The sequence below is a fragment of the Palaemon carinicauda genome, chromosome 8, assembly GCF_036898095.1.
Source record: "Palaemon carinicauda isolate YSFRI2023 chromosome 8, ASM3689809v2, whole genome shotgun sequence".
In the NCBI taxonomy this organism is placed as follows: Eukaryota; Metazoa; Arthropoda; class Malacostraca; order Decapoda; family Palaemonidae; genus Palaemon; species Palaemon carinicauda.
Genome location: NC_090732.1, coordinates 138,505,221 through 138,531,366, shown reverse-complemented (window position 1 = coordinate 138,531,366; position 26,146 = coordinate 138,505,221). Strand labels below are relative to the sequence as shown.

The 26,146-nt window shown below is 41.8% G+C and overlaps 1 protein-coding gene across 4 annotated transcripts in view; it reads left to right on the top strand.

Annotated features, from left to right (window-relative positions):
* The window catches only part of LOC137645973 (protein bric-a-brac 1-like), a 90,218-nt gene that overhangs the window by 41,482 nt on the left and 22,590 nt on the right, over positions 1–26,146 (top strand). For all 4 annotated transcript variants that reach the window (XM_068379065.1, XM_068379066.1, XM_068379067.1 and 1 more), the window contains exons 4-5: positions 2,577–2,810; positions 5,359–5,454. In XM_068379065.1, the coding sequence (XP_068235166.1) occupies positions 2,577–2,810; positions 5,359–5,454 (330 nt within the window). The remainder of the gene's footprint in view (positions 1–2,576; positions 2,811–5,358; positions 5,455–26,146) is intronic.

Sequence of the window (26,146 nt, the reverse complement as noted above, 5' to 3'; positions counted from 1 at the left end):
TGACCTAGCATTAAATCCAGATCCTCCTCCAACACGTCAACACAGAACTCATGACGTCGGGCATTTCTACGTCCCTGGCCTTCAAACGGAACTACTCTGTGGCGCAGGTTCTACAAGCAGGCGTATGGAAACGACAGAAGACCTTCACCACCCACTACGTACAAGACGAAACCCACAAGACTCAATATATTTTCTGTTGGTCCTGTGGTGGCTGCACAACATACCTCAAACTCCTTAATGGACAAGTAGCAGGAAGTTGAAGGCATTGGTTACCTGGTTTTAGTCTGAGTGAATGAAAAGGAATGACTGGCTCTCTTCTTTTCTTCATCCACCCCTCTTTTGGGAAATCAGCGTTCAGGGTCCTCTGCACAGCTGACCTCAACCACTGCAGGTAAATGATTGCTCTCTTGTGTAACCTTCTTGTATTGTGTCAATACTGTTACGTCCCCATACCCTGGCGAGGTGGTATTGGGAATGCCTTGGTGACTTCGGAAGATTCCTAGGTCTTGTAGGAACTCTTACCTTGACAGTCACATTGCTAGTATCTCAACACAGTTTGTGTAGGCCGCAGACCATGCATGCATAGCAAGGTTTAGCGAGGTCTTAGGGTTTCCTCTTTTATGTGCTAACACTCATGAAGAGGAATCCCAGGGTTTCCTCTTTTATGTGCTAACACTCATGAAGAGGAATCCCATGGTTTCCTCGTTTATGTGCTAACACTCATGAAGAGGAATCCCAGGGTAAAGCCAAAATGCCAGATTGACAGGGACATCCACCCTCATAATAAGTGAGTCAACCCCCTGTAAATAGCATAGTTTTATATTCCAGTTATGGAACAAATGACAAATTTGGAAGTACAGTATTTGTATTTTTCCTAACTACAAGCCTGTAGCTATTCGTACATATTTGCTTGCCAATTGGAGGTGTGTGAGTGATAGCGGTAGCTACTACCCCCCCCCCTCTAACTAGCGGTATGGGTGGTTAACCCTTGCTAATTTCTAATGGCTCGCCCTTTCAACTTCACTGAAGGTAATACCCTATAAATAGTTGCAGATTTTTATCGCTAGGAAAAATACAAATTACTTCCAAATTTATCATATTGCATGATGTGTCACAGGTTTTACTGCATAGAACTTTGTGATGTTTTTAAGTAATTTCCAGTTATTGTATATTTGTCACTTGTGGTAAGATGAATATATTTACATTTATTGAAAAAGAACTACTGTATAGGAAACTGTAGGCTAAGGATTAAATCACAGCATTATCACGTTCTAAAGAATCATGAGTTTTGAATAGATAATTATGTTTCATTAAAGCATTATTGTAATTTTCTTTCCAATTTTGGGTGCATTTCAATCATCAGTACTTATTGACATTTTTACTCTACAGTATCAGATACAAACAAGTGTTTTGTTGTTACTTAAACATAGGTTGATGTGGCGATGACTTTCGTGTCATAAGTCATCTTACCTTGAACTAAATCTGTGTGTTAATAATGTACAATTACCTCTGGAAAGTAGTATGAACTATAATACCATTATAGAAACCACATGAAAACAATGTAGTCCAGTACAGTGGGTTACCTAGTGTGTTAGTCAACCGCAGGTAACCAGTGGGCAGTGAGAGTTGGTAGGCAGCAAGCATTTGCGGATACTCGATCTTCGAGCCTGTCTCTTTTACTAAATCCCCGTGAATATGGAATTCTGACTGAACTGTAATGAAGTCATTCACTTCTATTGAATTGATGAGCCTTCATACACAGTGTTCAATGGGGAACGACTTATGCCATCCTCTTCTGCCAGATGTACAACTACATTTCAAATATGGTTTTCGTAATAAGATTGTGCTTGTGTAAGCCTCAAAGTGGCGAGCATTATTTCAAAATTCCTTCCACGATTAGATTAGCCAGGCCATCTAATGTTAATTTAAATACAAGTTCCAGTAGAGTATCAAAAAATCTGTAGTTAGCCTAATGGTTACCAGTCACCTCTCTCATGAAGAATAATGTGAGTGTGGGCACTAACACTAACAACTTGTAAGTAAAGGGTTTAGAGTGATTTTTAATTAAGAAAGGTGTATTTTAGAATAATCAGGTTAACAAAAATGTTTTGGATAATTCTCAGCCATAATACAAATGAGATTTAGTTACCTACTTTTACAATAAGATTTCATTTTAGAAATTACTGTATATTTTGCTTCTCTCCATCATATACCCACCTCCACAAGTATCATACACAGCATGATGACTGCAAGGTAAGGTTTGTTCAAGTAAATGGAATGTTGATACTATAATAAAATTTATCATGCCAATACAGTACTTATCTTGTAGTCATCTATTTCCCACCCTCCTCCCCAATTTTAGTGACGCCTAGAGATATGGTATGTACAGGTCCATGTTAACTTTGGTGATATGAGACGCTGGTTATATCTATGTAGGGGTAAGATCTGAAATGTTAATTTGTGTATAATTGATGTGGTTTTTTGCAGGAAATAATTTTTAATCATAATAACTCTGGTTTTGTCTCCATTATAGCAAAGTACAGTGTCTATTCAAGTTGTCATATTACATTTTATAGATAAAGCAGGAGCCATTTGTCAAGCCTGAACCAGAGGACTGGCATCCAGTAGAAGCCATTGCAGATTCTAGTATGTATATCCCAGAGCCAGAAACACCATATCTACCACCTACATCTGTATCTGTAAATACATCTGGAATATGCAGTGTAAAAGATACCGAAATTCGGCATTCCCAACATAGTGAATTTAGTGGACCCTCACAATTGTTTCCAGGGCCATCAGGATTACATTCTGTGAGTAAAAACTTTATATGTTTATTACTTCAATGAAGTATACTTAAAAGACATGATATTAATCTATGCAAAGACCAGTCCTTTTGATCTTAAAATAGAAATAAAAACTTTTATCTCTCAACACCCTTTGTTCTTGTATATGTACAAACCTTGTCCTTTATAATAGGGATAAGTCTTCAGCGAAACTGGAATGGTCGCTGAATTCAATAACAAGGTAGGTAACGACAGGTGGTGCATGCGGGCAAATACAGTATTCCCTCGCCACATTGCGGCTCATGTATCGCGGCCTCAGTACATTGCGGGTTTTTTATATATATGTTTGTAATCTTGCATATGTTCTGGTAAATTGTGCACACCTGTGAGATAAGAAAAAGTGTAATTTCTGATAGAAACAGCGAGTAACTACATAGCACTTTCACTCATTTGAGAGTTTGTAAGCCACATTTTTGGCTGACAGGCAGGAGTCTACCAATATGAGAATAGAGATTTGTATCCTGGGATTTGATTGATTTTCATAAATATAAAAGTATTTCCTCTTTGAATACTATATAAGAGTATAGGAAAAGACAATACAAATAGAGGTTGGTTTAATATTAGTATGGGGGAAATTTATAAGGGTTTGATATATAAATGAATAATAAAATGAATAGAACGTGGCTACTTTGCGGATTTTCACCTATCGCTGTGTGGCCTGGAACCAATTACTGTATCGGCAATCGACGTAGGAATACTGTAGACCCCTACCTGTTGTAGAAATTAGATGCTAGCTGCTTTTGTATGTAATAGATGTGAAGCAAGAGATCCCTACTTATTGGGATGTGGTGGATGCTGCAACCAGTTTATAGTGAAACTGGCCGTTGATCCACACACTCTTGTTCATCTTGCAGGGGGCATGTATGTTCTCAGTCATCCCGATGTGGTGGGTGCAAGTTGTAGCCTCCTGTGCAATGGCAAGCATAAGCTTTGAAGGAGGAGTGTCCCAAGCCTTTTTCTTTTATCTTTTTACATCATCTAGAAACCTAGCCAGGAACGTTCCTGGCTCGGTTCCTGGGGAGTCTGCAGCAGGTTTTCTTGGTTGTTGCTGTGTAGACTGCCGATGATGAGTTTGACCTAAAGAAGGCTTGGGTCTCCTTAGCTCTGAGAGGTAGGCCCTCCAGACCAACAAATGAACCTTGAAGGTCCACTCATTGGTAACAGTCCCATTGCCTGTTGATAAGATGGCTCTGGCATGAGTATGTACCATTCAGAAGGTTTGAGAAGGATTTTAGAAATTTTATTTTGCAAATTCCTCTTTATGTGTTATCTGTAATCTTCTGGTGAAGATTTTGGAGTAGGTTTATTGAGTGGAAAAAAAATGTTGAAGTATTATTTCAAGTTTTTAGAGCCAATGAAAAAATCAATGCTTTGTCTGACTGAATAATCAGCTATAGAGAACAGTTGTGTTTTTATTTTAGTAAGTTGGTGATAAGGACATAAAAGGCAGGAATTTTTTGGCTCCATCATTTGATCCTCTATTAGGCAAGAAGGCCATCAAAGAGGTGAAAACAATTTCGCTATGGCTTTATAACAGGTTGTTTGGGATTCTCAAGTTGCAAGGGTGATGGAGACCAGTTCTGGATGTACCTAGACTGAACTAATCTTATAAGATTACAAGCTTTACCAGCGAATGTTGTTTATTCTAGCTTCAATTCAAAAGAACAACTGAATTTTCACAGTAAATCTTTCTGATGCTCATCTTCGTGTCCCTTTACATCATGAGTTAAGAATGTTTTTGAGGTTTGTGTTCAAGGAAAAGACTTTTCAGTTCATGTGCCTTTGTTTTGGGCTCAGCACGGCCCTTCAAGTATTCACATGTGTGCTGTCTCCAGTCACTTGATGGCTTTGCTTTGTAGAATTGTCCAGATTCTTCTATATTTAGATAAGTGGCTAGTCCTGATGAACTCTCTTTCAGGGGTTTTGAAAGCAAAATTTATTAAGGATTCTAATAATCTGGAACCAGTCTGTGCTCTTTCTAAGGGAAGAGAGTGAACTCCTATCATAGAAATATCCTAGAAGTGGTTAGGTCTCCTAACGATTGATGTCTTCCATGGAATTTTTTTTTTTGCCTCATACTCAAGTGGAAATGAGGCCATTTCATATTCACCAAAAGTAATGTTGGTACAGGCTATCAGACCCTGTAAAGAAATTTAACGTATAATCCCAACATTCAAAGTGCAGAATATTCCTATTCCATTGTTATGCATTGCTTAGTCTAAAAACTTACATTGATGTTTAGTGGTGAGGTGAAGGATTGTAGTGGTCTTTTATGAAAATATTTTTCTCATACCATATATGTAAAACTCAAAAAGGGGAAGAGATAGCAAGAAGACAAAAAGACACAAGTAGTGCAGTGCCATGCAAACCTACCTTATTGATTTATTATTTTTTCCCTATTTTTAATACAGTATAATACTAATAACAATAATAGCTATGCTAAAGTTATAATATGAAAATAATTATATTATCATATTCAAATACATATTAAAACAACTGCCATTTTCTTTTCTAGGCACAATCTTGGGATCATGGAAGGCCTACAGCTCCATTACCAAGTGAAGAATTTACTCAGTATAGAGGGATTATATCCCATGGTAGTTTGAGTCCAGTGAGTATCTTTTCTTCTTTTTTTTCTAAAAATATATGCCAGTGTTAGTTTTTACACCCATTTGAGGTTCTTTATTTAATAATTTTTATTGTTTTCTAACAGAGGATGTAAGTGCAGTATTGAATAAATTTTGGGAACGGGTTAGTGGAGATGAGAAGTTTGCCAATAATATCCTGACACACTTATTCACAACACAGGACCTTAGATGTCAGGATGCCTGAAAACTTTAAATCAATCAATCAATCACAACCCAGAGTGATGATTTGCCTAACTATTGTAATTTTCTTCATAATAGCTAATATTTCAGTTTCATATTTAGTATTCCCTATATACCTTGGGTGGATGTATTCTCAACTACAGTATATATTCCATCTAAATCTAGAAAAGAACAGTCCTCAGAATAACTATGAAACTTGGGTAATCTATTGAAATATGTACCATAATTAGTTTCCTTGGAAAAAATTAATATTACTATGTCAGAGTTTTAGTTTTATAGATACTCTCTCATCACTAGAATGAAAATAAGTAACAATTTACCAAAAAGATCAGTGGTTTTCTGGGAGGAAGGATGCCTCTCAAGCAAGTTATGTACTCCTCACTACCATTAACACTTACTTGTATAATGTTTTTATTTTAGAAAAAATATTGATCTTGTCAATTGTGATGAAAACATGAGATAAAACCATGAAGGCTGTCTCTCATGGTGTCCTTGTTGGATATTAAAGGGGATCTTGGCTCTCCTTGACTTTCACCTTGGTTTTTTTGGTCACTAGTAACTATCCTCTCTTGTAAAGAAATAGATTGAGTCCAAGGTTTCCTTAGGTTACTTTGTTAGTTTTTGCAGCTCTGTATTTTTCAATATTAAACTTACCCGATAATCATGTAGCTGTCAACTCCGTTGCCCGACAGAATTCTATGGAGGGATACGCCAGCTATCACAATACTAGAAGGGGGTGTACTTACCAGCGCCACCTGTGGCCAGGTACTCAAGTACTTCTTGTTGACACCTCCTCAATTATTCCTCTGTCGTGCTTCCGGCAAGACGTTCTGGGATACGCTATGTTCTTGGAGTATTTTCACGACTTTGGTGAAATATTTCTCTTTGATTTCGGCTGTCGCTTTACTGGAAACTTCTATATTAGCTTAGTTAGCTTTTGGAATTAATTTGATTAATTATGGTGACGAAGAGAGTATGAACTCTTTCACCTTTAAATGGCCGACCCTTCCCTTAGACGGAAGTGTTGGTGTCTAAGAGAGTATAGACTCTCTTTCTTAATTTTGCTTAACAAAAGTTATAGATTTATTTTATATCTCTCCGCCTCTTATAGGCCTCTTCGATTAACTTCCTTTTTTTATAAACTTATTAAAATTAATTTTTATATTTGTTTATATTCGACCTTCCTAATAGTAGGCGGTCTTTTCTTGGTACCGAAGTTAATTAACATTGAGCCCGTCATTTCGGTTTTACCTGTTAACATATTATGCTATTTTAATGTCTTTGAAAGAATTTCTTTGATAGTCTAGTACTGTTTTCAAAGTTGAACTAACGTTTTGTTTTGTCTCTGCAGTTGTTGACGTTCAGAACGTTCAACTTGCGCTCTATCGTTACGATAGAGAAAGAATTTTCACGGTTTCACGTTGCAATAAGAGTAACCGTGTCTAGCGTTTTGTTCATTCTTTCTTAACTTAATGGTTTTAATCCTAATAAAGGAACTTTTCATTTTGGGAAATATTTCAGTTTTTTCCTTTAACAATAATATGTTTTAACGATATATATGATTGGGCTCTTCTCTCAGGTTCTAAGTCAAGAGAGAGAGAGAGAGAGAGAGAGATAAAGACGGAGGGAGAAAGAGGAGGATAAACGTTTCATTCAAGCGAGTAACGTTGTTATCGTTTTTGCTCTTCTCCCTAGTCTCTTTAGGGGAAGAAGGTAAACGTTTCTAGAGTGATCTAGTGTTTAGTCTCTTTCCAGCCACTGAATTATTTATCTTTCATTAGATTTTTCTGTTACATTGTAATTCTGTTTTCGCAATTACTAACTTTTGAGAAAGGATAGAATTGCGTGTTTCAGGTACAAACCACTTAAAGTTTCGAGTTCAGTGAAATAAGTGCAAACAGAAAATCAAAGTGATAAGTGATTAGCGCAAAGTGTGTCAGTGTTGTGCGTGAGGGTACTTCTGTGCGCGCCAGTCGTCCTCCCAGTCCGGGACCTCTTGCAAGCTCCCAAGCCCAGGGGAGAAGCAATGTCGAAGGACAAAAGGGTTCAGCAGGCCTTGATCGGCGCACAGAAGTATCCTCGGTGGTTGTGGGCGTGTCTTACCGAGACCGTCACTCCCACCCGCAGACGATTGAGCCCTTATTTTGCTCGTCTGCAGAAGAAATATAGGGGAGAAAACGCTGGTCTCAGGTCTCAAGACCTCTTAAACGTAAATTCCAGACCTATGCCAGACGTACGAAGTTAGAGTTCAACAACCCGGATGCAGTCATTGGGTTAGCTCTGACTCTCCTCAGTCATCAGTTGAATGCACTCCGCCTAAGAGGAGTAAGGTTCTGCCGCAACAGATCTCTGCTGTTAAGGCTTTACCTCAGCAGACCTTAGTGTCTGCCGACCCCAAGTGGACTCTACTACAGTCCATGCAAGCACAGCTTTCGGACTTGATGCGTGAGTGTCGGGCTGAGAGTGTTGCGCCTCCGCCTCCGCCTACACTCCCTCCGCCTGCGCTCGCTCCGCCTGATCGCAGTACCACCTGCCAGGCGTACGATGTTGAGCCACGTTCTGAGTTTGCTGTTCCCAGTGGTGTTCAGCCTCCGCCTTCCTTAAGGCAACCTTTACAATGGGATCAGGAGGATTATACCTCTCTTCCTCCGCCTCCACTTGCTGCTCCACCAGTGATGCAACACTCGGTTGAGGTACAACAACCTCTCCCGTCCATGAGTCAGTCTCCTCAGCTCTCGCTGCAGCGAGCTCAACCCTCCACAAGGCAAGCACCACAACACCTTAGCCTTGCGCCTCAGGAGCCTCAGCTTGCGAGACATTTACCTTGTTCTGCGCAGCCTCTACCTCATCGCGCTCCGCTCACACCACAGGAACTGGAACTTGCTACTCCGCTTCCGCCAACCGCTCAGCAAGCGCAACCCTTGGGTTCAACCACTCATGCTAGGAGTCAGCCTCCTCCACCCATGCGCCTTCCTTCTGCTTGTCTTTTATTCAGCCTTTGCAGACTGAGCCTCAGGTGTTCCCTCAACAGAGTCTTGAAGAGGAAACCACAACTATTGTTGTTCCAGCTCGTTCTGACTCTGCTGTTCAGCATACCTTACCTCCATTTTCAAACCTTATGATAATGGAGGTTATTTGTATTACTTATAAAAAATATATTTGTATTCCTTGCAATATATTTTTAACAATATCGCAAAATATGGCAAAAATATGAATCATGAGTTATGAATGTAAGGTAAATATTATGTTGATATTAAAACCCCATGCAAGCATGCATAAAGCACTCTAGCACTGGTCATGGAATTTCTGAGAAATGTTAAACGCCATGCACACGCTCTGCTTACCTTACAGCATGCTCTACATACAGCATGCTCTGCTTACAGCATGCTCTGCTTACTACATGCTCTGCATACAGCATGCTCTGCATTCAGCATGCTCTGCATACAACATGCTCTACATTCAGCATGCTCTGCATACAGCATGCTCTGCATACAGCATGCTCTGCATTCAGCATGCTCTGCATACAACATGCTCTGCATACAGCATGCTCTGCATTCAGCATGCTCTGCATACAACATGCTCTACATACAGCATGCTCTGCATACAGCATACTCTGCATACAACATGCTCTGCATACCTTACCGCATGCTTCTCAGTCACACATCTTTGGTTGTTGCCAACTCACTAGACTGTCAAGCAGTTTCATAACGTTGCCTTCTAGTCTGCTGCTTTTGCACCAGTGAACCCTCACTGAGAGAACTTAGCTTTTCTAGGATATGGTCCCTGTAGATGAGAAAGTTCTTTTCTCCCTCCTTCTGATATTCCCTTGAGGACTCTGTCATTTGGAGGGAGCCTTTAGCTGCATAGCCTCTTATGGACTTTTATTTAAGCATAACATGCTTCCAGGGAAGGTAATGGTTCCACTTCAGTCGCTAATCCCGTCTGTTACCACACCTGCTCCCATAGACCTTGAGCTGTGTTGCAAGACATGCAGTCCAAGCTTAGTCCTTGTTAGAGGATTTTTTGTTTACGGAGTCAATGTGTCACGGGGAAGACGTTCAACAACCAACAGAAGTGACTTGTTGTGACGCAGTGCGGCAACCTCAGCAACCCGATAAGGAGTTGTCTGTACGACCCAGACAGTCTAGACAGATTCGGGTTGTCACTGTACTTCCTCGCTTGCCCATGATTGACAGTTCACAGACTGTGCAGCAGTACCATGATCTTGTGTCCGGCTCCGTCAGACGACTGGCTTTTAAGAGCTCCCACAAGTCGTCGCTGTCTGGAGATTTTCAAATGGACTATGGATCTGACCAAGGAACTGGGCCTCCTGGTCAATTTTGAGGAGTCTCAGCTCGTCCCATCCCAGACCATTGTCTCCTTGGGTATGGATCTTCAGAGTCGAGCTTTTCGGACTTTTCCGTCGGCCCCAAGGATCTTCCAAGCCCTAGAATGCATCCAGAGCATGCTGAGAAGGAACCGATGCTCAGTCAGGTAGTGGATGAGTCTAACAGGGACACTTTCATCGCTGGCCCTGTTCATCGTGTTAGGGAGACTCCACCTCCCCCCCCCCCCTTCAGTATCATCTAGTTGCTCACTGGATAAAGGACATGACGCTAGAGACGGTCTCAGTTCCTGTTTCCGAAGAGAGGAGGTCTTCTCTCGCGTGGTGTAAGAACAGCTTTCTTCTCAAGGAAGTCTATTTGGCTGTTCAGAAACACGACCGCCGTCTCCTCTCGGACGCATCAGACACGGGCTGGGGTGCGACTTTGGACGGACAAGAATGCTCGGGAACATGGAATCAGGAGCAAAGGACACTTCACATCAATTGCAAGGAGTTGTTGGCGGTTATTCTGGCCTTGATAAACTTCAAGTCCCTCCAGCTTAACAAAGTGGTGGAGGTGGACTCTGACAACACCACAGCCCTGGCTTACATCTTCAAGCAGGGAGGGACTCTTTCGTGGAAGTTGTTCTAGATCGCAAGGGACCTACTCATCTGGTCTAAAGATCGAAAGCTAACTGGTAACGAGGTTCATTCAGGGCGGTATGAATGTCATGGCAGATCACCTCAGACGGAAGGGTCAGGTCATCCCCACAGAGTGGACCCTTCTCAAGAATGTTTGCAGCAGACTTTGGGCCCTGTGGGGTCAGCCAACCATAGATCTGTTCACTACCTCGATAACCTAGAGACTCCTGTTGTATTGTTCTCCGATTCCAGACCCAGCAGCAGTTCACGTGGATGCTTTTCTGCTGGATTGGTTCCATCTCGACCTGTATGCATTCCCGCCGTTCAAGATTGTCAACAGGGTACTTCAGAAGTTCTCCTCTCACAAAGGGACACGGCTGACGTTGGTTGGCTCCGCTCTGGCCCGCGAGAGAATGGTTCTTAGAGGTACTGCAATGGCTGGTCGACATTCCCAGGACTCTTCCTCTAGGAGTGAACCTTCTAAGTCTACCTCACGTAAAGAAGGTACACCCAATCCTCCACGCTCTTCGTCTGACTGCCTTCAGACTTTCGAAAGACTCTCAAGAGCTAGGGGCTTTTCGAAGGAGGCAGCCAGAGCGATTGCCAAAGCAAGGAGAACATCCACTCTCAGTATCTATCAGTCTCAAGGGGAAGTCTTCCGTAGCTGGTACAAGACCAATGCAGTTTCCTCAACCAGTACCACTGTAACCCAGATTGCTGACTTCCTGTTATATCTAAGGAAAGTAAGATCCCTTTCAGCTCCTACGATCAAGGGTTACAGAAGTATGTTGGCAGCGGTTTTCCGCCACAGAGGCTTGGATCTTTCCACCAACAAAGATCTACAGGACCTCCCTAGGTCTTTTGAGACCTCAAAGGAACGTCGGTTGTCCACTCCAGGCTGGAATCTAGACGTGGTCCTAAGGTTCCTTATGTCATCAAGATTTGAACCTCTCCAATCAGCCTCTTTTTAGGACCTCACATTAAAAACTCTTTTCCTCGTGTGCTTGACAACAGCTAAAAGAGTAAGTGAGATCCACGCCTTCAGCAGGATCATTGTTTTCACATCTGAAACGGCTACATGTTCCTTGCAGCTCGGTTTTTGCTAAACGAGCTTCCTTCACGTCCTTGGCCTAAGTCGTTCGAGATCCCAAGCCTGTCCAACTTGGTGGGGAATGATCTGAAGAGAGTACTTTGCCCAGTTAGAGCTCTTAGGTACTATCTAAAAAGGTCTTAACCTTTACAAGGACAATCAGAAGCCTTATAGTGTGCTATCAAGAAACCTTCTTTTCCAAGTTCTAAGAACTCAGTTTCTTACTATTCAGGCTTCTGATTAGAGAAACACATTCTCATCTGAAGGAAGAAGACCTTGCTTTGCTGAAGGTAAGGACACATGAAGTGGGAGCTGTGGCTACTTCAGTGGCCTTCAAACAGAGCCATTCTCTGCAGAGTGTTATGGATGCAACCTATTGGAGAAGCAAGTCAGTGTTCGCATCATTCTATCTCAAAGATGTCCAGTCTCTTTACGAGTACTGCTACACCCTGGGACCATTCGTAGCAACGAATGCAGTAGTAGGCGAGGGCTCAGCCACTACATTCCCATAATCCCATAACCTTTTAACCTTTCTCTTGAGTACTTTTTATGGGTTGTACGGTCGGCTAAGAAGCCTTCCACATCCTTGTTGATTTGGCGGGTGGTCAATTCTTTCTTGAGAAGCGCCGAGGTTAAAGGTTGTGATGAGGTCCTTTAGTATGGGTTGCAGCCCTGTATACTTTAGCACCTTTGAGTTGATTCAGCCTCCCAAGAGGAACGCTGCGCTAAGTAAGGAAGACGAACTTAAAAAAGAGGCAGAGTAACGGTTCAATTCGACTTCCTTACCAGGTACTTATTATTTCATTGTTATTTGGGATAACTGTTATATGAAATATGGGATACTTAGCTATCCTTTAATCTTGTACACTGGTTTTCACCCACCCCCCTGGGTGTGAATCAGCTACATGATTATCGGGTAAGTTTAATATTGAAAAATTTTATTTTTATTAGTAAAATAAATTTTTGAATATACTTACCCGATAATCATGATTTAATCGACCCTCCCTTCCTCCCCATAGAGAACCAGTGGACCGAGGAATAATTGAGGAGGTGTCAACAAGAAGTACTTGAGTACCTGGCCACAGGTGGCGCTGGTAAGTACACCCCCTTCTAGTATTGTGATAGCTGGCGTATCCCTCCATAGAATTCTGTCGGGCAACGGAGTTGACAGCTACATGATTATCGGGTAAGTATATTCAAAAATTTATTTTACTAATAAAAATAACATTTTTCAGCTCTTCTGATAACTCCTTGACTAACTTCTACAGGAACAGGTTAATTGTGAGGAGGTAAAACACCATTCTGACGTGCAGAATCAAAGCCCTACTCAGCATCATATTCTTGCCCTTAGCTGTCACTACTGACGATTTTGTCTTTTTCAAAAAAGAACTACTTTGATGGCCTCTAAGGTACCGCTCTTGCCAATTATTGATGACCAAGAATTTTCTTAGGCATGTTTCTATGTCAGGATCTTAGCAAGCAAAATTGTAATTTGACAAAATAAACTGATCTTAAGTCCTTTCAATACCCTCTACGGCCTACGCAATAGAGGACATGTGGTGAGCCTATGTCGAGCAACCCTAAATATAGTAGAACTTTGGTAGGCTTATGAGTTGGCAAGTTTGAAGTGTCAAAGATGGCTATTAGACAGTTTTAGCCTATACAAGTTTATCTTCCTTCCATTTGCAGTTTTATATCAATGAGGATGTCTTTGGTTGTGGTGGCAAGCAGCAGGTCATATGGTACTTCTATACTGACTAACCTACCACTTGGTATATTGAAGTCATTGATAACATTACAATTTAAAACTCCGTTAACTGCTGGCATGAATATTCTTCCATATGTCATCTTGGTTAACAGTTAGAGATGAGTTGAAACAGAAAATGTAAAAATTTACTTCAACTTATTTGGAGATCTTACCAAAATAAGTTTTCATATACTTTATGCCTCTCTAGGCAAGAAACTCATTTGGAAGACTTACATTACTGTACTGTATCTAGAAGCTGAGAAAAATATTCATGATAAGATATTGAGCCATGCTCATCACCATCTAATGCATGAACCTACTGTATAGCTTCATGAAGTTATATTGAAATAATTTTAATTAAATATTCTCACCATAAAAATGTACTGTATAAGAAAAGTTGGAAACGATCACATACTGCCTTTCCATTAGCTAATATAATGTAAGAAGAAAATAGAACTACTATGCAAAACTTAAGAAGTTAGCCTAGTGTTCTTATTTTATATTGGATTACTCTGAGGAAAACACAACCAACTCATGAAGGCAAAGGTGCTATTAAACTTTAACTTGACATTTGGATTACTAATCAAGGCAGTAAATTAACAGCAGACATAACTTCAAAGACAAGGGAATGTGAATGAATAGCATTCCTCCATACACAAACACAACATTGTGGCCGTTGGCTGGTATACGTTTATGTTACATAAAGCCAGGAATAGTTTAAATCACATTGTAATTTATTACTTCAAAATGAACTTCTGAAGTTTGATTAGTTTTGCGGGGTTAAATAGGAATGTCTTAGACACCAGGAGTGAGATTAACTGAAAAGTCAGCCCTTGCTTTTCAAGGGTTCATTCTTCACGATTTTGCTAGTTTGCAACACGGAGAACCGTATAACATATTAATAATAAATCACACATTTGCGGGTTCGCGATAAGTACTCTCGCCGCCTGATAATTTTAAACTGACCTCGCTCCTTTGCATCTTCGTGCAATCTTATGGAGTTGTTGACCCAAATTATCTTTTTCATTTTTGTTTTTACTTAAACTGCTGAATTCTTGGTTATTAAGTTGTCTGTTATTTTCTGCAAGTTAGCAAGAAGAGGTTCTTTTATTGCTAAATGGTGAATATTTTTGTGGTAACTCTAACCTCGCGGATTACTGCCCAATTTCCATAACTCCCATATTATCTAAAGATTTTGAATGTCTATTGACAAAACGTCTAAATAGGTATGCCCTTCCCTAGTTTACAGTTTGGCTTTCTCAAAGGCTTTGGATCATGTGATGGCGATTTGATTGTGGTCAAGAAGTTCTTATGATTGGCCTTTATTTTAGTGCTGCCTTTGACTGTGCTAATCATAAGATCCTTGTTTTCAAACTAAACAGTTGTGAGTAGGTGGGTCTTTTTAGCATCATTACTGTATTGATTTTTTAAGTAATAGATTTCAAAGAGGTGTTGATACCCCATAGTGATTCTAGGAATGGGATATCTGGTGTTACTCAGGGTAGTGTTCTTGACCTGTTAATTTTCATACTATATACACACGATATGTGGTTTGGCCTAGAAAACAAGCTGCTTGTGCATGCAGATAGTGCAACACTCTTTGCCTCATTTCCATCTGAATGTAGATCTGAGGTTGCTGAATCCTTTAATAGAGGTCTAGCTAAGATTAGTGCATGTTGCAAATTATTATTATTACTTACTAACCGACAACCTTGTTTGAAAAGCCCAGGGGCTCCAACATAAGAAAATAGCTCAGTGAGTAAAGGAAATACAGAAGTAAATAAACTATATGAGAAGTAATGAACAATTAAAATAAGATATTTTAAGAATAGTAATAACATTAAAACAGATCTTTCATATACAAACTATAAAAAGACATATCAGCCTGTTCAACATAAAAAAATTTGCTGCAAGTTTGAACTTTTGAATTTCAATCGATTCAGCTACCCGATTAGGAAGATCATTCCACAACTTGGTCACAGCTGGAATAAAACTTATAGAATACTGTTTAGTGTTGATCCTCCTAATAGAGAAGACAGTACTATTAGAATTAACAGCATACCTAGTATTACAAACAGGATGGTACTGTCTGAGAAGATCTGAATGTAGAGGATGGTCAGAATTTTGAAAAATCTTATGCAATATGCATAAGGTAGTAGGTTGGCCAGGGCACCAACCACCCGTTGAGATACTACCACCAGAGAGTTATGGGGTCCTTGACTGGGCGGACAGTACTACATTGGATCCTTCTCTCTGATTTCGGTTCATTTTCCCTTTGCCTACACATACGCCGAATAGTCTAGCCTATTCTTTACAGATTCTCCTCTGTCCTCATACATCTGACAACACTGAGATTACCAAACAATTCTTTCTCACTCAAGAGGTTAACTACTGCATTGAAATTATTCAGTGGCCACTTTCTTCTTGTTAAGGGTAGAAGAGACTTTTTAGCTATGGTAAGAAGCTCTTCTAGGAGAAGGACACTCCAAAATCAAACCATTGTTCTCTAGTCTTGGGTAGTGCCATAGCCTCTGTACACCCCCTAGATGCTGAAGCCTTGACGAGGTTGGGGGGCTTAGGGATTAGCAGCTGGGCTCTAATGAACGGTGGAAACTGCTTTCCCACTGGACCTTGATGCCTAATTGTTGATCCAACTAAATTAGTCAGCACTTTCTCTCCTTTCTTTTGATTACTTCTTTTATTATTCCATCTCTTCCTCTTGGGCAAGAACTTGTTGACAACTTTGGTTTGTATGACTTTGGTTTTGACTGCTGCTTTGGATTTGGCACAGGTTGGGATGGATGGCATACCATCTCAACCTGTACAAATTTAGATGCCATCACCCTCTGGCAGACTCCATTGGGTACAGACCAAGTCTGTTAAGAGTTGGGCTCCAGTGATCCGGTTTTGAGTCGCCAATATTTGTGGGTAATGGGTGACGCCAGGCATTGGAATCGTCGGTGGGAGAGGCTAACTACCCCCACTGACCAGTGTACGCCCACCTAAAGAGAGGCAGCCCTTCTCTAATAGAGGACTGGTCCTCGCTGAAGCCTCTTCCTGTGTTGGGCCACTTGGGATAGGAGGACTTACACCCTCCGATAAGAGGTGAATAACTCGGCTTGCTTCTTCTTTAAAAACTAACCCCTCTCTTGACAACCTGGAAACTCTTAAAGGACCATTCTACTAATGCTCAAAAACAAAGTAATTTGGGTGACATGGAGAATATGCAAATCCTTCATGTCACTCAGATTCCCATAGAAACTAATTATGATGTGTTGTATAAATCATTTCAATGTTATGGTTATATCAAAGAAATTAGAATGAGGCTTGAAGGTGACAAATGGGATTCATGGATATCATTTAATAACCATGATGAAGCATTCAATGCAATCAGTAATATTATGAATACTAAAATCAATAATTTGAACATCAAGGGTGCTCTTTGCGATGAGGTACCTAAGGATCTAGATATATACAAACCTGCAGATTGGATTTGTAAAGGTATAGAGGTAGTTGTACCCTCTCAGAGAAAGCCAAAACCACCAAAGTGGCTTATTGCTCAGTCACAAGGGAGTATAGGAAATGATTTTAAGATGAGGGGAGTGCAGAACAATTTGAAAGTATTGAAGATTCCATAGACCTACTGAATGGTACTCTCCATACAGCAGGAGTCAATTTGATTCCCAAAACCACATGATTATTCAAACGACGACCAGTCCTGTGGTGGTCTCCAGAATTAACTGTCTTGCTCAGAGCCACCAGAAAATCTCCGACTAGATTGCGTAGACGCCGTACTGAGGAAAATTTGATAACATTCAAAAAGTGTAGAGCACAGTTCCATCGTGCCATGAAAGAAGCCAGGCGCCAATCTTGGGAATCTTTTGTTTCCTCAGTCAACATTAGAACACACCATCTTCTGTATGGAGGAAAATAAAGAAGATTGCCGGCAAATTTACCCCAAACCCACCACCAGTGTTGGAAGGTGAACGGTCGGTATGTGACTGGAGCAAATGATGATAGCAATGGCTTTTCTGATAATTTTTCAAATGTATCGTGTAAGTGTGAAGGAGCTCCTGGTCACCAGTATAGGAGCATTGAAGGAAAGAAAATTTTAAATTTTGCAACAAGGTTAGTCGTATAATTCTTCTTATACTGAAAGAGAATTTGATTCTGCACTTGCTAATTATAATGATACAGCCCCTGGACCCGATGGAATTCCATATGTAATGATTAAACATGTACATTTTAATACAAAGTTATTTATTTTAAGCATTATTAATAGAACATGGCTTGATCATAGTTATCCAAGTGTTTGGGAACTAGCCATTATTTTAGCCTTTTTTAAACCTGTAAGGATAAGGTTTTAGCAGCAAACTATCGAACTATTGCATTGACATCTTGTTTATGTTAAATCATGGAGAAGATGGTCAATGCAAGACTGATTTGGTACCTTGAAAAGAAGGGTATTCTATAAGCTATTCAATGTGGATTGAGAAAAATACACCCAACGGCTGATGTGTTGATACGATTTGAGTTCTCTATTAGTGAAACCTTTGCTTCCAAAGAGCACACCTTGTGACGGTCTCTTTTGACCTTGAAAAGGCATATGATACCACATGGAGATATGGTATACTTAAAACAATTCATGAATTGGGATTAAGAGGAGACCTACCACTATTTATTCAGTCATTTCTTTCACATAGTTTTTCAAGTGAGAGGGGGGCGGGAACTCTATCAGAGAGTAAATGTCAGGAATGAGGAGTTCCTCAGGGTAGTTTGCCGAGTGTAACTCTGTTTGCACCAGCAATTAATGGGATATCCTCGGTCATTCCCCGGGATGTTCTCTCAACATTATTTGTGGATGATCTCTCCATATCACTTGCTGGAGCTAGAATGGCAATGGTTTAGAGAAAAATGTTATTTTTATTAGTAAAATAAATTTTTGAATATACTTACCCGATAATCATGTAGCTGTCAACTCCGTTGCCCGACAGAATTCTATGGAGGGATACGCCAGCTATCACAATACTAGAAGGGGGTGTACTTACCAGCGCCACCTGTGGCCAGGTACTATAGTACTTCTTGTTGACACCTCCTCAATTTTTCCTCGGTCCACTGGTTCTCTATGGGGAGGAAGGGAGGGTCGATTAAATCATGATTATCGGGTAAGTATATTCAAAAATTTATTTTACTAATAAAAATAACATTTTTCAATATTAAACTTACCCGATAATCATGTAGCTGATTCACACCCAGGGGGGTGGGTGAAAAACCAGTGTACAAGACTAAAGGATAGCTAAGTATCCCGTATTTCATATAATCAGTTATCCACAATAACAATGAAATAATAAGTACCTGGTAAGGAAGTCGACTTGAACCGTTACTCTGCCTTTAATAAGATCGTCTTCCTTACTGAGCGCAGCGTTCCTCTTGGGAGGCTGAATCAACTCAAAGGTGCTAAAGTATACAGGGCTGCAACCCATACTAAAGGACCTCATCACAACCTTTAACCTCGGCGCTTCTCAAGAAAGAATTGACCACCCGCCAAATCAACAAGGATGTGGAAGGCTTCTTAGCCGACCGTACAACCCATAAAAAGTATTCAAGAGAAAGGTTAAAAGGTTATGGGATTATGGGAATGTAGTGGCTGAGCCCTCGCCTACTACTGCATTCGTTGCTACGAATGGTCCCAGGGTGTAGCAGTACTCGTAAAGAGACTGGACATCTTTGAGATAGAATGATGCGAACACTGACTTGCTTCTCCAATAGGTTGCATCCATAACACTCTGCAGAGAATGGCTCTGTTTGAAGGCCACTGAAGTAGCCACAGCTCCCACTTCATGTGTCCTTACCTTCAGCAAAGCAAGGTCTTCTTCCTTCAGATGAGAATGTGTTTCTCTAATCAGAAGCCTGAATAGTAAGAAACTGAGTTCTTAGAACTTGGAAAAGAAGGTTTCTTGATAGCACACTATAAGGCTTCTGATTGTCCTTGTAAAGGTTAAGACCTTTTTAGATAGTACCTAAGAGCTCTAACTGGGCAAAGTACTCTCTTCAGATCATTCCCCACCAAGTTGGACAGGCTTGGGATCTCGAACGACTTAGGCCAAGGACGTGAAGGAAGCTCGTTTAGCAAAAACCGAGCTGCAAGGAACATGTAGCCGTTTCAGATGTGAAAACAATGATCCTTCGTGGATCTCACTTACTCTTTTAGCTGTTGTCAAGCACACGAGGAAAAGAGTTTTTAATGTGAGGTCCTAAAAAGAGGCTGATTGGAGAGGTTCAAATCTTGATGACATAAGGAACCTTAGGACCACGTCTAGATTCCAGCCTGGAGTGGACAACCGACGTTCCTTTGAGGTCTCAAAAGACCTAGGGAGGTCCTGTAGATCTTTGTTGGTGGAAAGATCCAAGCCTCTGTGGCGGAAAACCGCTGCCAACATACTTCTGTAACCCTTGATCGTAGGAGCTGAAAGGGATCTTACTTTCCTTAGATATAACAGGAAGTCAGCAATCTGGGTTACAGTGGTACTGGTTGAGGAAACTGCATTGGTCTTGTACCAGCTACGGAAGACTTCCCCTTGAGACTGATAGATTCTGAGAGTGGATGTTCTCCTTGCTTTGGCAATCGCTCTGGCTGCCTCCTTCGAAAAGCCCCTAGCTCTTGAGAGTCTTTCGAAAGTCTGAAGGCAGTCAGACGAAGAGCGTGGAGGATTGGGTGTACCTTCTTTACGTGAGGTAGACTTAGAAGGTTCACTCCTAGAGGAAGAGTCCTGGGAATGTCGACCAGCCATTGCAGTACCTCTAAGAACCATTATCTCGCGGGCCAGAGCGGAGCCAACCAACGTCAGCCGTGTCCCTTTGTGAGAGGAGAACTTCTGAAGTACCCTGTTGACAATCTTGAACGGCGGGAATGCATACAGGTCGAGATGGAACCAATCCAGCAGAAAAGCATCCACGTGAACTGCTGCTGGGTCTGGAATCGGAGAACAATACAACAGGAGTCTCTAGGTTATCGAGGTAGTGAACAGATCTATGGTTGGCTGACCCCACAGGGCCCAAAGTCTGCTGCAAACATTCTTGAGAAGGGTCCACTCTGTGGGGATGACCTGACCCTTCCGTCTGAGGTGATCTGCCATGACATTCATACCGCCCTGAATGAACCTCGTTACCAGTTAGCTTTCGATCTTTAGACCAGATGAGTAGGTCCCTTGCGATCTAGAACAACTTCCACAAAAGAGTCCCTCCCTGCTTGAAGATGTAAGCCAGGGCTGTGGTGTTGTCAGAGTCCACCTCCACCACTTTGTTAAGCTGGAGGGACTTGAAGTTTATCAAGGCCAGAATAACCGCCAACAACTCCTTGCAATTGATGTGAAGTGTCCTTTGCTCCTGATTCCATGTTCCCGAGCATTCTTGTCCGTCCAAAGTCGCACCCCAGCCCGTGTCTGATGCGTCCGAGAGGAGACGGCGGTCGTGTTTCTGAACAGCCAAATAGACTTCCTTGAGAAGAAAGCTGTTCTTACACCACGCGAGAGAAGACCTCCTCTCTTCAGAAACAGGAACTGAGACCGTCTCTAGTGTCATGTCCTTTATCCAGTGAGCAGCTAGATGATACTGAAGGGGGGGGAGGTGGAGTCTCCCTAACACGATGAACAGGGCCAGCGATGAAAGTGTCCCTGTTAGACTCATCCACTACCTGACTGAGCATCGGTTCCTTCTCAGCATGCTCTGGATGCATTCTAGGGCTTGGAAGATCCTTGGGGCCGACGGAAAAGTCCGAAAAGCTCGACTCTGAAGATCCATACCCAAGGAGACAATGGTCTGGGATGGGACGAGCTGAGACTCCTCAAAATTGACCAGGAGGCCCAGTTCCTTGGTCAGATCCATAGTCCATTTGAAAATCTCCAGACAGCGACGACTTGTGGGAGCTCTTAAAAGCCAGTCGTCTGACGGAGCCGGACACAAGATCATGGTACTGCTGCACAGTCTGTGAACTGTCAATCATGGGCAAACGAGGAAGTACAGTGACAACCCGAATCTGTCTAGACTGTCTGGGTCGTACAGACAACTCCTTATCGGGTTGCTGAGGTTGCCGCACTGCGTCACAACAAGTCACTTCTGTTGGTTGTTGAACGTCTTCCCCGTGACACATTGACTCCGTAAACAAAAAATCCTCTAACAAGGACTAAGCTTGGACTGCATGTCTTGCAACACAGCTCAAGGTCTATGGGAGCAGGTGTGGTAACAGACGGGATTAGCGACTGAAGTGGAACCATTACCTTCCCTGGAAGCATGTTATGCTTAAATAAAAGTCCATAAGAGGCTATGCAGCTAAAGGCTCCCTCCAAATGACAGAGTCCTCAAGGGAATATCAGAAGGAGGGAGAAAAGAACTTTCTCATCTACAGGGACCATATCCTAGAAAAGCTAAGTTCTCTCAGAGAGGGTTGACTGGTGCAAAAGCAGCAGACTAGAAGGCAACGTTATGAAACTGCTTGACAGTCTAGTGAGTTGGCAACAACCAAAGATGTGTGACTGAGAAGCATGCGGTAAGGTATGCAGAGCATGTTGTATGCAGAGTATGCTGTATGCAGAGCATGCTGTATGTAGAGCATGTTGTATGCAGAGCATGCTGAATGCAGAGCATGCTGTATGCAGAGCATGTTGTATGCAGAGCATGCTGAATGCAGAGCATGCTGTATGCAGAGCATGTTGTATGCAGAGCATGCTGTATGCAGAGCATGTTGTATGCAGAGCATGCTGTATGTAGAGCATGTTGTATGCAGAGCATGCTGAATGCAGAGCATGCTGTATGCAGAGCATGTAGTATGCAGAGCATGCTGTAAGCAGAGCATGCTGTATGTAGAGCATGCTGTAAGGTAAGCAGAGCGTGTGCATGGCGTTTAACATTTCTCAGAAATTCCATGACCAGTGCTAGAGTGCTTTATGCATGCTTGCATGGGGTTTTAATATCAACATAATATTTACCTTACATTCATAACTCATGATTCATATTTTGCCATATTTTGCGATATTGTTAAAAATATATTGCAAGGAATACAAATATATTTTTATAAGTAAAACAAATAACCTCCATTATCATAAGGTTTGAAAATGGAGGTAAGGTATGCTGAACAGCAGAGTCAGAACGAGCTGGAACAACAATAGTTGTGGTTTCCTCTTCAAGACTCTGTTGAGGGAACACCTGAGGCTCAGTCTGCAAAGGCTGATCAAAGGAAGTAGCAGAAGGTAGGCGCATGGGTGGAGGAGGCTGACTCCTGGCATGAGTGGCTGAACTCAAGGGTTGCGCTTGCTGAGTGGTTGGCGGATGCGCAGTAGCAAGTTACTGAGGAACGAGTTGAGGTTCCTGCGGTGTGAGCTGAGAGCGAAAAGGTAGTGGCTGCGCAGAACGCAGTAAAAATCTCGCAAGTTGAGGCTCCTGAGGCGCAAGGCTAAGGTGTTGAGGTGCTTGCCTTGAGGAGGGTTGAGCTCGCTGCAGCGAGAGCTGAGGAGACTGACTCATGGATGGGAGAGGTTGTACCTCAAGCGAGTGTTGCCTCACTGGTGGAACAGCAAGTGGAAGCGGAGGAAGAGAGGTATAAGCCTCCTGTTCCCATTGCTGAGGTTGCCTTAAGGAAGGCGGAGGGAGCTGCACACCACTGGGATCAGTAAACTCATAACGTGGCTCAACATCGTACGCCTGGCAGGCGGAACTGCGGTCAGGCGGAGCGAGCGCAGGCGGAGGGAGCGCAGGCGGAGGGAGCGCAGGCGGAGCGAGCGCAGGCGGAGCGAGCGCAGGCGGAGCGAGCGCAGGCGGAGCGAGCGCAGGCGGAGCGAGCGCAGGCGGAGCGAGCGCAGGCGGAGCGAGCGCAGGCGGAGCGAGCGCAGGCGGAGCGAGCGCAGGCGGAGGCGCAACCTTCTCAGCCCGACACTCACGCATCAAGACCGAAAGTTGTGACTGCATGGACTGCAGTAGAGTCAACTTGGGGTCGGCAGACACTAAGGTCTGCTGAGGTAAAGCCTTAACAGCAGAGATCTGTTGCGGCAGAACCTTACTCCTCTTAGGCGGAGTGCATTCAACTGATGACTGAGGAGAGTCAGAGCTAACCCAATGACTGCATCCGGGTTGTTGAACTCTAACTTCGTACGTCTGGCAAAGGTCTGGACTTTACGTTTAAGAGGTCTTGAGACCTGAGACCAACGTTTTCTCCCCTAAATTTCTTCTGCAGACGAGCAAAATAAGGGCTCAATCGTCTGCGGGTGGGAGTGACGGTCTCGGTAAGACACGCCCACAACCACCGAGGATACTTCTGTGCGCCGATCAAGGCCTGCTGAACCCTTATGCCCTTCGACATTGCTTCTCCCCTGGGCTTGGGAGCTTGCAAGAGGTCCCGGACTGGGAGGACGACTGGCGCGCACAGAAGTACCCTCACGCACAACACTGACACACTTTGCGCTAATCACTTATCACTTTGATTTTCTGTTTGCACTTATTTCACTGAACTCGAAACTTTAAGTGGTTTGTACCTGAAACACGCAATTCTATCCTTTCTCAAAAGTTAGTAATTGCGAAAACAGAATTACAATGTAACAGAAAAATCTAATGAAAGATAAATAATTCAGTGGCTGGAAAGAGACTAAACACTAGATCACTCTAGAAACGTTTACCTTCTTCCCCTAAAGAGACTAGGGAGAAGAGCAAAAACGATAACAACGTTACTCGCTTGAATGAAACGTTTATCCTCCTCTTTCTCCCTCCGTCTCTATCTCTCTCTCTCTCTCTCTCTCTTGACTTAGAACCTGAAAGAAGAGCCCAATCATATATATCGTTAAAACATATTATTGTTAAAGGAAAAAACTGAAATATTTCCCAAAATGAAAAGTTCCTTTATTAGGATTAAAACCATTAAGTTAAGAAAGAATGAACAAAACGCTAGACACGGTTACTCTTACTGCAACGTGAAACCGTGAAAATTCTTTCTCTATCGTAACGATAGAGCGCAAGTTGAACGTTCTGAACGTCAACAACTGCAGAGACAAAACAAAACGTTAGTTCAACTTTGAAAACAGTACGAGACTATCAAAGGAATTCTTTCAAAGACATTAAAATAGCATAATATGTTAACAGGTAAAACCGAAATGACGGGCTCAATGTTAATTAACTTCGGTACCAAGAAAAGACCGCCTACTATTAGGAAGGTCGAATATAAACAAATATAAAAATTAATTTTAATAAGTTTATAATAAAAGGAAGTTAATCGAAGAGGCCTATAAGAGGCGGAGAGATATAAAATAAATCTATAACTTTTGTTAAGCAAAATTAAGAAAGAGAGTCTATACTCTCTTAGACACCAACACTTCCGTCTAAGGGAAGGGTCGGCCATTTAAAGGTGAAAGAGAGTTCATACTCTCTTCGTCACCATAATAATCAAATTAATTCCAAAAGCTAACTAAGCTAATATAGAAGGTTCCAGTAAAGCGACAGCCGAAATCAAAGAGAAATACTTCACCAAAGTCGTGAAAATACTCCAAGAACATAAGCGTATCCCAGAACGTCTTGCTGGAAGCACGACAGAGGAAAAATTGAGGAGGTGTCAACAAGAAGTACTATAGTACCTGGCCACAGGTGGCGCTGGTAAGTACACCCCCTTCTAGTATTGTGATAGCTGGCGTATCCCTCCATAGAATTCTGTCGGGCAACGGAGTTGACAGCTACATGATTATCGGGTAAGTTTAATATTGAAAACTACAACTCTCAATTGACAAAATTATCCAGTGGGGCGAAATGAATGGATTTAATTTCTTGACAAGTAAAACTACTATTGTCCATTTTTGTCGTGTCCGGGGAGTACATCCAGACCCGGATATATACATTAAAGGTTAACGTATCCCATGTGTAAGTGAAGCTTAATTTTTAGGTTTGATATTTGATTGTGAGCTTACATGGGTGTCTTCACATAAAAGCATAAAGCTAAATGTCTTGAGGCTCTGAATCTTTTAAAAGTATTGTACCATACATCCAGGGGGCAGACCGCAACACTGTACTATTTCAAAATTGTAAAAGTCCTTGATTTTTTAAAAAATTAGTTATGTATGTGAAATATAACCCTCAGCCACCCCAAGCTGATTAAAGATGTTAGATTCAATACATCATGCTGGAATAAGATTGTCCACAGGAGCATTTAGAACTTCGCCTACCACAAGTCTCCTTGTTGATGCTGGAGAATTACCTCTTGACCTTTACCACAAATCTTCTATTGTTCGGTATTGGTTTAGGTTGCAAAGACTCCATAACTCTTTAGCCTTTCAGACTGCAAGCCTTGTAAGGCACACATCATACTTTGAGTTGCATCCAAAATTTCCTCAACCTTAGGGCTTTCGGGTGAAACAATTATTAAACAGTCTTGATATAATTAGATCTAAGGTGCTTCCATTTAAGGTATCATCAATGCTTCCATGGAAATTACCAGAGGTATTTTTTGTAAATATTTTATTGGAGTTAAGAAGAATATGACTGACTTAGAATCCAGGTCTCTTTTTATGGAACATGTTGCAGAACATAGGGGATCGACTTTTATATAAATTGATGGCTCCAAATCTGATTCTGGCGTTGGATTTGGAGTACATAGTAATGGTTTTAATTGTAGAGGTGCACTTCTTCTAATAGCTTCCGTAT